Raw genomic sequence first — 12,459 nt, 5'->3', positions numbered from 1 at the left:
TTAATATCTGATGAACATTCACAAAGAGGCAGGCATCGTTTCAAGTATTTTCCTGTAACAACTCTCATCGTGTAACATTATTGACTCTTTGAGGTATGCACTACTAGCATTTCCTTTTTACAGATGTGGAACTGAGGCACAGAGATATAGAACCCTGGCATAAGCTGGGGCTTATACTGACTGACAAGACCATTTCCAACCCAAACATTCTCAGGGAGGGAACTGGCAGCCAGTGCCCCAGCAAACTCACACATCGTTCTACACTCAGGCCTCCTCTGAGCTAAGCTTCCTAAAGAGCCAGGTGGCAGCTGGAGCTGGGGTCTCCTGGCTTGTGATTGGCTGCCATCATTTGTGGTTAGCCCTCCATGGTGGGGGAGGCTGGGAAGGACAGTGGAAGCTGATAAACAGCTCAGCAGCATGTTCTGAGAAACGAGAGCAAGGAGAGAGCAGAGAACACACTTTGCCTTCTCTTTGGTATTGAGTAATATCAATCAAATTGCAGACATCTCAACACTTTGGCCAGGCAGCCTGCTGAGCAAGGTAACACTCATACTTTTCATGCCTTGAGCCAAAATATTTATTACATTTTTATGTTTCTAACTAGAAGTGCTTGAGCTTTTTTTCCTTCCAGGTGATGAAAGGATGGAATGAGCAAAGCTACATCAATTTTTTTTTTTAATGTATGAAAATAAAAAGGTATAAGAGGCCAAGTTTAGGGCCACTGAAGGTTTGTAGAAAGATGCAAAATATCTGAATTACTATAAATGAATGCTATTGTCAGAGGAAGGGTTTAAGGAGTGCTTCTTGAATGAATGTGTACAAATCAGCAGAAGGTAAGGTGTGAGACTCTTGGAAATTAATACTGTTAGTTCAGGCAAGAAAAATAGTCAGGAACGCAAGTTCTAGGGTGGGAGGAAATGTGTGGTTTCCCAGGTATGAACAAGTATTACCAGGCATTTCCTGAACTAGATTGGCCTAAGTAGGAGACCAGTGTTTCTCGAAATATCTGCTCATTTTAGAATCACTGAATGTTTAAAAATGCAATTCCTGGATTCCTTCCCTAACAGCCAGACTCTTTGGGACCTGATGATCTGCATTTCTTTTTAAAAACAAGTTCACTTATGATTCTGATTTGTATTAATTTAGGGAATTGCCATGGTAGAAACCCTGCTTTGAGGTTTTGTTCTTGAGTCAGGATTCCTGGCCAGGGATTGTGATGATAAATTTCACTTTCTGAAGTGGTTTATGCAAGAGGTTATCTGAAGGAAGAGCAAGGATCATAGTGTTATTTTGTGGATACTTGAGATTTATAAAAAGCCTTTGTATTTTGTCACGTTTTTGATGCATGATGTTTGACAAAAGACAGACGATGGTATTTGCAGAGCGAATGAATAAGTGGAACAGGAGTGATAATGAGAGGTCACACTTGAGCACACAGTTATTACTTGAAAATTGTGTACAGACTAAGTTGAAGACGTTAGGAGGGAAGATTGTGGGCCAAGTAATGGGGTGTATGTGTGTGTGTAAGGTGGGCAGCTGGGATGGAAATGGGGGGCTGCTGCTGCTGCTGTGCCTTAGCCTCCTGAATTAATGATATCACTCACCAGAAACTACTGTTCCTGCACTGTCCAAGCCACCCCAAACTAGTTTGTCAAAATGAATCTGTGCTGTGTGGAGGGAGGCACCCCTGCAGCTCTGATGTCAGATGGCAATGCTGAGATGGCAGTGCACGGTGGGGGCAGGGCTGAGCCAGCACCAACCACTCAGCCTTTGAGATCCTGAGGCTGGTCTACTGCTGAGATCTTTTGTTAGAAGAGAGGAGATCAAGCATTTGCAAGGTTTCTGAGTGTCAAAATCTGAGTCCAAGATAACTCCTTCACAATCCTAACTTCATGCTGTCTACAGGTCCATATTTTAGCCTGCTTTCTACATGTTTATCCGAAAAGAATGAGAAGCTAAGGGTGGTGGTCAGATTTGAAATTAGTCAGATCTTAAGCTTTTCTGGGGGAAATTTAGAAGAAAATATGGAAAAGTGACTATGAGCACATATAAATCTAGTCTTTAAAACAGTTTTATCCAGAATAAATGTATCACAAAAGTTAATAAAAATAGTACTTGCTTGTTTTGAATAATTCAAATGATACAAAAATGAATAAAATAAAAAGTTCAAGTGGCCCTCTTATCAATGCCAATTCTATTTTTTTCAGAAATTAAACACTGTTAAGATTTTAGTGCATATCCTTTCAGAATTTCTGTGATTTCATATATGTACAAATACAAACATATATACACAAACAGAATCCTACTATACTTGCTATTGTCATTCTATTCTCTGCTTTTTCATGTGGGCATCTTTCCATGTCACTGATGCATACAGAAATTGCACATATGCATCAATGCATACAGAAAATTAAATTTTCTGCATGGTTTTCCACTGTATGTCCGGACCATAGTTTATTTAATAATACCCTTTGGGTAATTATTTATATTGTTTCCTGCTTTTTCAAAGTAACAGTTTTTGAAACAAATCTCTCTGTCTTTATATAAATATTGTTGTATTCCTGTGGAAATGTTTCTATTGGATAACTTCCCAAAAGGAGATTTATTGCACCAAAGATAATATATTTAAAAATTTTAAAGACATTGCTAAATTGTCTAGTAGACATTTGATACCAATTTATACTCCTCCCAAGAATGTATGGAGATATCTTAATTTATCCATGCCTTCATTAATGCTGAACCATATAAGTAGTTTTAATCTTTGCTAATTGAATAGATAAAAAATATCTAATCTAAACCTAGTTCTTAAAAGTTCTATTTTCTACCAAAAGTAATACATGTCTATTTTAGGGAGTAAAAATCACAAGTAAGGATAAAAAATAGTGCAGTAATAAACACAGGAGTGTAGATGTCTCTGAACATACTGATTTGATTTCCTTTGGATAAATACCCAGTAGTAGGAGTGCTGGATCGTGTAATAATTCTATCTTTAGTTTTTTTGAGGACTTTCATACTATTCTTCATAGTGGCTCTACTAATTTACATTCCTATTATTGCTTGTCATTTGGATACAATCTATTTTAACTGGGATGAGATGACATCTCATTGTAGTTTTGATTTGCATTTCTCTGATGATCAGTGATATTGAGCACCTTTTCATATACCTGTTTGCCATTTGTATGTCTTCCTTTGAGAAATGTCTACTCAGATATTTTGCCCATTTAAAAATTGGATTATTAGTTTGTTTCCTATAGAGTCGTTTGAGCTCCTTATATATTCTGGCTATTAATCTCTTGTCAGATGCATAGCTTACAAATATTTTCTCCCATCATGTGGATTTTGTCTTCATTTTGTGGATTGTTTACTTTGCTGTGCAAAAGCTTTTAACTTGATGCAATCCCATTTGTCCATTTTTGCTTTGGTTGCATTCCACAGGAGTATTTAAATAAATGTAGTTTGGTAGATTTTGGTATGGTAATTCAGGTCAGTGGGAGTCAGGGGAGAAATGTGTAGGGAAGTGAGATAGTTCCAGGGATCCTACCACCATGCCTTATGATTGACTTACTCAATTTGAAAGTCAGTATTAAACTTGATGAACTCTAGAGACGGTCATGCATTTTAAAAAGAATTACTCAAAATATTATCTTGGAATACCAGAGAGCAAGTGATTTAAGAATAGGCTGGGAAGTAAAATGCTAAAAGAATGAGAAGATATTTGGGGTTGAGTTCAACCTAAGAGGCAGGGAAACCACAGGGAAAGACCTAGCACCTGCCACAAAAGATAATTAGGAAGCAGAATGGAACTATAAGCAATTTTGAGGTGTTCGTTGGGCTGCAGTTGAAATAGTTTTTGAGGTTAATGAGTCATTTGAAATGGCTGTGTATTGTTTTAACTCTTGCATAGTCCTGCATAGGTAACAATCTAATAGGATTTCTCTGTTAATCAAGTCTTAGAAATTTGCTTTTAATTTTTATGAAAAACACCCATTTCCTTTTTTTTGAGACAGAGTCTTGCTCTGTTGTCCAGGCTGTGGTGCAGTAGTGGGATCTTGGCTCACTGCAACCTCTGCCTCCCGGGTTCAGGCGATTCTCCTGCCTCAGCCTCCTGAGTGGCTGGAATTACAGGTGTCTGCCACTATGCCCGGCTAGTTGTTTTTTGTATTTTTAGTAGAGACGAAGTTTCACCACATTGGCTAGGCTGGTCTCACGCTGACCACCTTGGCCTCCCAAAGTGTTGGGATTCCAGGCATGAGCCACTGCACCCATGCCCCTAAACACCAATTTCTGATGTGTAATGCTTGTAAGATGGAACAAACTTCAGTAAAGCAGGGACTTGAAAAGAGTCTTTGGTAGCAGCTGTCAAGGTTAGCCCTTGCCCCTCTGTACCCCCTAATCCCACCCCTGCTGAAAGTGTGTTCGTCTGAGAATTTGTCTCTATAACTATGTGACTATAAAAATTCTCATCGATTTTGTTAGTTGATCAGTTGAGGAGAAAATATATGTTACTTGACATAACTGGTGGGTCGAAAGAGTTAACCCAGGCAAATTTGAGATAGGTGGATGGGATGATGGATTGAAAATATAGTTGCTCTTTTTACAATTATGTACTAAGTAATTTGGGAAAGATTGGTCTAATTGGGTTTAAAGAGTACACCTAACATGGCATTGTTAGGCTTTTTTTCTGCATCGCTAGTGATCTGTGCACTACAACTGAAATCAGTAGGGTTTCCTGGCATATGCAATTGCCAAAATGTTTTTTACCAGAAGAGAAACAATACTCCCACCTCTTCTTATTATGTTACAAACTATAGTGCTAATGACCATCGACCGACAATGACTTTCAGGATGACCTGTGTGAGTTTTATCTGAAACCATGTGAATTTTTCATCTTAAAAGTCCCTCAGAATCTCAGTTTATGTACACGCTGGTTTGTTGCAGGTTTAGAATTCTGTGGTTTTTGTTTCTAATGTAGACACAGCCTTATAATTTACAACAGCATTCACTAATTAAAATTGTAAGCATAATTACTATCCATGATACTTATTATTAGTTTGCACTCATAAAGCTCAAAATTCACTTCATCCTTTCAAGTAGTGAATAATTAGTTTCTTTGGGTTTGCAGCTTTATCATCCTTTTATGACCCATTTGGAAGAAATAAACAACCAACCTCCTGGAAGACTGCTTTAAAAAGCTGGAAATATATTGTCCAGCTAGTGCAATGAGGCTAATACAATGTGGAAAATATTACTTTTCTTTGGTGTTAGTAGCCAGTTCATCTTTACATTTACTGAACAAATAACTATTGAGCACCTAATGTATACTAGGACCCTTGGGGAGAGAAAGATAAATCAAAGATTCTGTCCTCAAAGACCTTAAGGTGTTTGTGGAAGGAAATAAAACTTTACATGTATATATCTAAACATTTATGTGTGTAACAGGTATAAGTAACCATAAACACTGTCAGAACAGGAAATAACTCTATGATCAGCACCTAACATGATATATTAAGATAGAAGATTTAATACATATCTTTTGGAATACATGAATAAATAATTGAATGTATTTATTTTTATTATTTATAAGATACATCAGTGGGATATTGATATTGATCTTAATATGACTTGTTTTCATTGTTCTCAGGTACTTCAGCCAGCATGGCGGCCTCTTTCCCACCCACCTTGGGACTCAGTTCTGCCCCAGATGAAATTCAGCACCCACATATTAAATTTTCAGAATGGAAATTTAAGCTGTTCCGGGTGAGATCCTTTGAAAAGACACCTGAAGAAGCTCAAAGGGAAAAGAAGGATTCCTTTGAGGGGAAACCCTTTCTGGAGCAATCTCCAGCAGTCCTGGACAAGGCTGATGGTCAGAAGCTGGTCCCAAATCAGCCAGTGTTAAAAGCCCATCCTAAGTTTTCAAAGAAATTTCATGACAGTGGGAAAGCAAGAGTTAAAGCCATCCATCAAGCCAACCTTCGACATCTCTGCCGCATCTGTGGGAATTCTTTTAAAACTGATGAGCACAACAGGAGATATCCAGTTCATGGTCCTGTGGATGGTAAAACCCTAGGCCTTTTACGAAAGAAGGAAAAGAGAGCTACTTCCTGGCCAGACCTCATTACTAAGGTTTTCCGGATTGATGTGAAGGCAGATGTTGACTCGATCCACCCCACTGAGTTCTGCCATAACTGCTGGAGCATCATGCACAGGAAGTTTAGCAGTGCCCCTTGTGAGGTTTACTTCCCGAGGAATGTGACCGTGGAGTGGCACCCCCACACACCATCCTGTGACATCTGCAACACTGCCTGTCGGGGACTCAAGAGGAAGAGTCTTCAGCCAAACTTGCAGCTCAGCAAAAAACTCAAAACTGTGCTTGACCAAGCAAGACAAGCCCGTCAGCGCAAGGGAAGAGCTCAGGCAAGGACCAACAGCAAGGATGTCATGAAGAAGATCACCAACTGCAGTAAGATACATCTTAGTACCAAGCTCCTTGCAGTGGACTTCCCGGAGCACTTCGTGAAATCCATCTCCTGCCAGATCTGTGAACACATTCTGGCCGACCCTGTGGAGACCAGCTGTAAGCATGTCTATTGCCGGGTCTGCATTCTCAGATGCCTCAAAGTCATGGGCAGCTATTGTCCCTCTTGCCGACATCCATGCTTCCCTACTGACCTGGAGAGTCCAGTGAAGTCCTTTCTGAGCATCTTGAATTCCCTGATGGTGAAATGTCCAGCAAAAGAGTGCAATCAGGAGATCAGTTTGGAAAAATATAATCACCACGTCTCAAGTCACAAGGAATCAAAAGAGAATTTTGTGCACATTAATAAAGGGGGCCGGCCCCGCCAACATCTTCTGTCGCTGACTCGGAGAGCTCAGAAGCACCGGCTGAGGGAGCTCAAGCTGCAAGTCAAAGCCTTTGCTGACAAAGAAGAAGGTGGAGATGTGAAGTCGGTGTGCATGACCTTGTTCCTGCTGGCTCTGAGGGCGAGGAATGAGCACAGGCAAGCCGACGAGCTGGAGGCCATCATGCAGGGAAAGGGCTCTGGGCTGCAACCAGCTGTTTGCTTGGCCATCCGTGTCAACACCTTCCTCAGCTGCAGTCAGTACCACAAGATGTACAGGACTGTGAAAGCCATCACAGGGAGACAGATTTTTCAGCCTTTGCATGCCCTTCGGAATGCTGAGAAGGTACTTCTGCCGGGCTACCACCACTTTGAGTGGCAGCCACCTCTGAAGAATGTATCTTCCAGCACTGATGTTGGCATTATTGATGGGCTGTCTGGACTATCATCCTCTGTGGATGATTACCCAGTGGACACCATTGCAAAGAGGTTCCGCTATGATTCAGCTTTGGTGTCTGCTTTGATGGACATGGAAGAAGACATCTTGGAAGGCATGAGATCCCAAGACCTTGATGATTACCTGAATGGCCCCTTCACAGTGGTGGTGAAGGAGTCTTGTGATGGAATGGGAGATGTGAGTGAGAAGCACGGGAGTGGGCCAGTAGTTCCAGAAAAGGCAGTCCGTTTTTCATTCACAATCATGAAAATTACTATCGCCCACAGCTCTCAGAATGTGAAAGTATTTGAGGAAGCCAAACCTAACTCTGAACTGTGTTGCAAGCCATTGTGCCTTATGCTGGCAGATGAGTCTGACCACGAGACCCTGACTGCCATCCTGAGCCCTCTCATTGCCGAGAGGGAGGCCATGAAGAGCAGTGAATTAATGCTTGAGCTGGGAGGCATTCTACGGACTTTCAAGTTCATCTTCAGGGGTACCGGATATGATGAAAAACTTGTGCGGGAAGTGGAAGGCCTCGAGGCTTCTGGATCAGTCTACATTTGTACTCTTTGTGACGCCACCCGTCTGGAAGCCTCTCAAAATCTTGTCTTCCACTCTATAACCAGAAGCCATGCTGAGAACCTGGAACGTTATGAGGTCTGGCGTTCCAACCCTTACCATGAGTCTGTGCAAGAACTGCGGGATCGGGTGAAAGGGGTCTCAGCCAAACCTTTCATTGAGACAGTCCCTTCCATAGACGCACTCCACTGTGACATTGGTAATGCAGCTGAGTTCTACAAGATCTTCCAGCTAGAGATAGGGGAGGTGTATAAGAATCCCAATGCTTCCAAAGAGGAAAGGAAAAGGTGGCAGGCCACACTGGACAAGCATCTCCGGAAGAAGATGAACCTCAAACCAATCATGAGGATGAATGGCAACTTTGCCAGGAAGCTCATGACCAAAGAGACTGTGGATGCAGTTTGTGAGTTAATTCCTTCGGAGGAGAGGCACGAGGCTCTGAGGGAGCTAATGGATCTTTACCTCAAGATGAAACCGGTGTGGCGGTCATCATGCCCTGCTAAAGAGTGCCCAGAATCCCTCTGCCAGTACAGTTTCAATTCACAGCGTTTTGCTGAGCTCCTTTCTACCAAGTTCAAGTATAGGTATGAGGGAAAAATCACCAATTATTTTCACAAAACTCTGGCACATGTTCCTGAAATTATTGAGAGGGATGGCTCCATTGGGGCATGGGCAAGTGAGGGAAATGAGTCTGGTAACAAACTGTTTAGGCGCTTCCGGAAAATGAATGCCAGGCAGTCCAAATGCTATGAGATGGAAGACGTCCTGAAACACCACTGGCTGTACACCTCCAAATACCTCCAGAAGTTTATGAATGCTCATAATGCATTAAAAACCTCTGGGTTTAACATGGACTCTCAGGCAAGCTTAGGGGACCCATTAGGCATAGAGGACTCTCTGGAAAGCCAAGATTCAATGGAATTTTAAGTAGGGCAACCACTTATGAGTTGGTTTTTGCAATTGAGTTTCCCTCTGGGTTGCACTGAGGGCTTCTCCTAGCACCCTTTACTGCTGTGTATGGGGCTTCACCACCCAAGAGGTGGTAGGTTGGAGCGAGATGCTACAGACGCTCTCAAGTCAGGAATGGAAACTGACGAGCTGGTTGCTTGAGCCTTTTAGTGAGTTCCGAAAAGCAACAGGAAAAATTAGTTATCTGAAAGCTCAATAACTCATAACAGGAGTAACTGCAGGGGACGAGAGTAAACAAAGATCTGTGTGTGCTGGGGAACTATCGTGAAAATCAAAGCCAAGGTTATCAAAGAACAGCCCGCGAGGCCAGGAAAGAAATTGGTTTTGTGGTTTTCATTTTTTCCCCTTGATTTATTATATTTTGTATTGAGATATGATAAGTGCCTTCTATTTCATTTTTGAATAATTCTTCATTTTAAAAATTTTACATATCTTGGCTTGTTTTATAAGATTCAAAAGAGCTTTTTAAATTTTTCTAATACTATCTTATATTTGTACAGCACAATGACCTTTACAAAGTGCTCTCAATGCATTTACCATTTGTTATATTTATGCAGAATTACTTTACATCAGGACAATTTTGAGAAAATCAGTCCTTTTTTATGTTTAAATTATGTATCTATTATAACCTTCAGAGTTTAGGAGGTCATCTGCTGTCATGGATTTTTTAATAATGAATTTAGAATACACCTGCTAGCTACAGTTAGTTATTAAATCTTTTGATAATATATATTTACTTAGCGATCAGAGTGTGATTCTTTATTTTTGCTTTTTAATTTCACGTAATTTAGAGTTTCCAAATTTAGAGCTTCTGCATACAATCTTAAAGCCACAGAGGCTTGTAAGAATATAGGTTAGCTTGATGTCTAAAAATATATTTCATGTCTTACTGAAACATTTTGCCAGACTTTCTCCAAATGAAACCTGAATCAATTTTTCTAAATCTAGGTTTCATAGAGCCCTCTTCTTTGCAATGTATTATTCTTTCTATAATGATCAGTTTACTTTCAGTGGATTCAGAATTATGTAGCAGGATAACCTTGTATTTTTCCATCTGCTAAGTTTAGATGGAGTCCAAATGCAGTACAGCAGAAGAGTTAACATTTACACAGTGCTTTTTTTGAGGAATGTTTTCACACTCATTTTTCCTTACAACAATTCTGAGGAGTAGGTGTTGTTATTATCTCCATTTGATGGGGGTTTAAATGATTTGCTGAAAGTTATTTAGGGGTAATAAATACTTGACTTGGAAATTGAACACAGCTCTTTTGTCTCCAAAGCCCTTCTTTCCACCACAAATTAATCACTATGTTTATAAGGTAAGATCAGAATTTGTTTAGGATTCACAACTAATCACTGTAGCACATGACCTTGGGATTACATTTTTATGGGGCAGGAGTAAGCAAGTTTTTAAGTCATTTGTGTGCTCTGGCCCTTTTGATAGAAGAAAGCAACACAAAAGCTCCAAAGAGCCCCCTAATCCTCTTGTGGCTCCAGTTATTTGGCAACTATTATCTGCATCCTTAGGAATTTGGGATTTGCCGGTTGCTGGCAATGTAGAGCAGGCATGGAATTTTATATGCTAGTGAGTCATAATGATATGTTAGTGTTAATTAGTTTTTTTCTTCCTTTGATTTTATTGGCCATAATTGCTACTCTTCATACACAGTGTATCAAAGAGCTTGATAATTTAGTTGTCAAAAGTTCAAAAGTGCATCAGTGACATTATCCTAAATGGTATGCATTTGGTGCTTCTGCAGGGATTCAACTCAGTATCTTTCATTAACAAATACAGCAGTTTTCCTTGCTTTTTATATGCAGAATATCAAAGTCACTTCTACTTTAGTTGTCAAAAACACATACATATTTTAACGTTAGTTTTTTTTGAAAACTCTTGGTTTTGTTTTCTTTGGAAATGAATGGGCTACTAAGCCACCCTTTCCCTTCATACTGCGTAATCCTTCCAGTGTGTCTCTGCACTAATAAACAGCTAAATTCACATAATTATCCTATTCCCTGAAGCATGGTAGTGCTGGTTTATAGATTTTTTTTTTTTTTTTTTTTTTTTTACTCATTTCTACTCTTTTACTCTATTGGTGGCACTGTAAATACTTTCCCATATCAAATTATCCTTTTCTAACACTGTAGGAGCTATTTTGAATGCACGTGACTAAGAGCATGATTTATAGCACAACCTTTCCAATAATCCCTTAATCAGATCACATTTTGATAAACCCTGGGAACATCTAGCTGCAGGAATTTCAATATGTAGAAATGCTGCCTATGTTTTCTTGCCCTTATTGTTGAGATTGCAATATGCTAGACCCTAGTTTTATACTAGAGTTTTATTTTTAACAATGCCTATTGCAAGTGCAATTACATACTCCAGGGAAATTCACCACACTGAATGGAGCATTTGTGTGTGTGTGTGTGTGAAGTATATACTGGGACTTCAGAAGTGCAATGTATTTTTCTCCTGTGAAACCTGATTCTACAAGTTTTCCTGTCAAGCCACTCAGGTGCATTGCAGGGACCAGTGATAATGGCTGATGAAAACTGATGATTGGTCGGTGAGGTCAAAAGGAGCCTTCAGATTAATAAACATGCACTGAGAAGCAAGAGGAGGAGAAAAAGATATCTTTTTCTTCCAGGTGAACTGGAATTTAGTTTTGCCTCAAATTTTTTTCCCACAAGATATAGATGAAGATAAAGATTGTTTTGGTTGAGAGTGTGGGTCTTGCATTACATTAAACAATTCAAATTCCACACAGATAAGAGGCAGGATATGTAAGTGCCGGTGGTAGTTGGGAGGAATAAACCATCATTTGGATGCAGGTGGTTTTTGATTGCAGATATGTGTGTGTCTTCAGTGATTGTATGATAGATGGTGTATTCTTTTCATGTTAAAAGATTTTAAGTAAGAGTAGATACTTTGTACCCATTTTGCATTTTCTTATTTTAACTAGTAATCTACATAAATATACCTCAGAGATCATGTTTGGCAATATTTTTTGTTTTGTAGAATTGCACTTCAGTTTATTTTCTTACAAATAACCTTACATTTTGTTTAATGGCTTCCAAGAGCCTTTTTTATTTTTATTTTTTCTATTTCAGAGAAAATTCAGGTACCAGGATGCAATGGATTTATTTGATGCAGGGGACCTGTATTTCCATGTCAAATGTTTTCAAAGAAAAAGAAATATGAGTTTCAATACTTATTTTTATATTTTAATATTTCCATTCATTAATATTATGGTTATTGTCAGCAATTTTACATTTGAATATTTGAAATAAAAGTTTAAGATTTGAAAATAGTATGTTTTGTAATTTCTTGTTAATATTAATAATAATATTGAGTGCAGCATTTAAAAATTAACATCTTTTACTTTGAGAGAAATACAAAATAAATTTGGTGGTCTTTGGATTAAAGGACAATCGAATAATGATTATGTGAAAAATTTATCCTAATGGAGATGAGACAGTTTTTTCCCCCAGATACATAGGATAAACGGTAAATCTTTTTGTTTTTTAACTCTTTTGAGACTAGTGAAAATACAGACTTATTATCCAGGAAATTCACCTACTTATTATATTAGGCCATTCTTGGCATGACTATAAATAAATACCTGA

At 39.1% G+C, this 12,459-nt stretch overlaps 1 protein-coding gene across 1 annotated transcript; it reads left to right on the top strand.

Annotated features, from left to right (window-relative positions):
* The first annotated feature begins 431 nt into the window (after positions 1-431).
* RAG1 (recombination activating 1) lies at positions 432-12,141 on the top strand. The gene is made up of 2 exons (XM_023185545.2): positions 432-540; positions 5,642-12,141. Exon 2 carries the CDS (start codon positions 5,656-5,658, stop codon positions 8,785-8,787), a length of 3,132 nt encoding a protein of 1,043 aa, XP_023041313.2. The 5' UTR covers positions 432-540; positions 5,642-5,655; the 3' UTR covers positions 8,788-12,141.
* The last annotated feature ends 318 nt before the right edge of the window (positions 12,142-12,459 follow it).

The sequence above is a fragment of the Piliocolobus tephrosceles genome, chromosome 13 (genome assembly GCF_002776525.5).
Source record: "Piliocolobus tephrosceles isolate RC106 chromosome 13, ASM277652v3, whole genome shotgun sequence".
Taxonomy (NCBI): Eukaryota; Metazoa; Chordata; class Mammalia; order Primates; family Cercopithecidae; genus Piliocolobus; species Piliocolobus tephrosceles.
Note: the sequence above shows the minus strand (reverse complement) of the source record. Positions and strands in the feature narration are given on the sequence as shown.

Excerpts from the sequence above, each read along its gene's own strand:
- RAG1 (XM_023185545.2), top strand. The coding sequence starts at position 5,656 with ATGGCGGCCTCTTTCCCACCCACCTTGGGACTCAGTTCTGCCCCAGAT.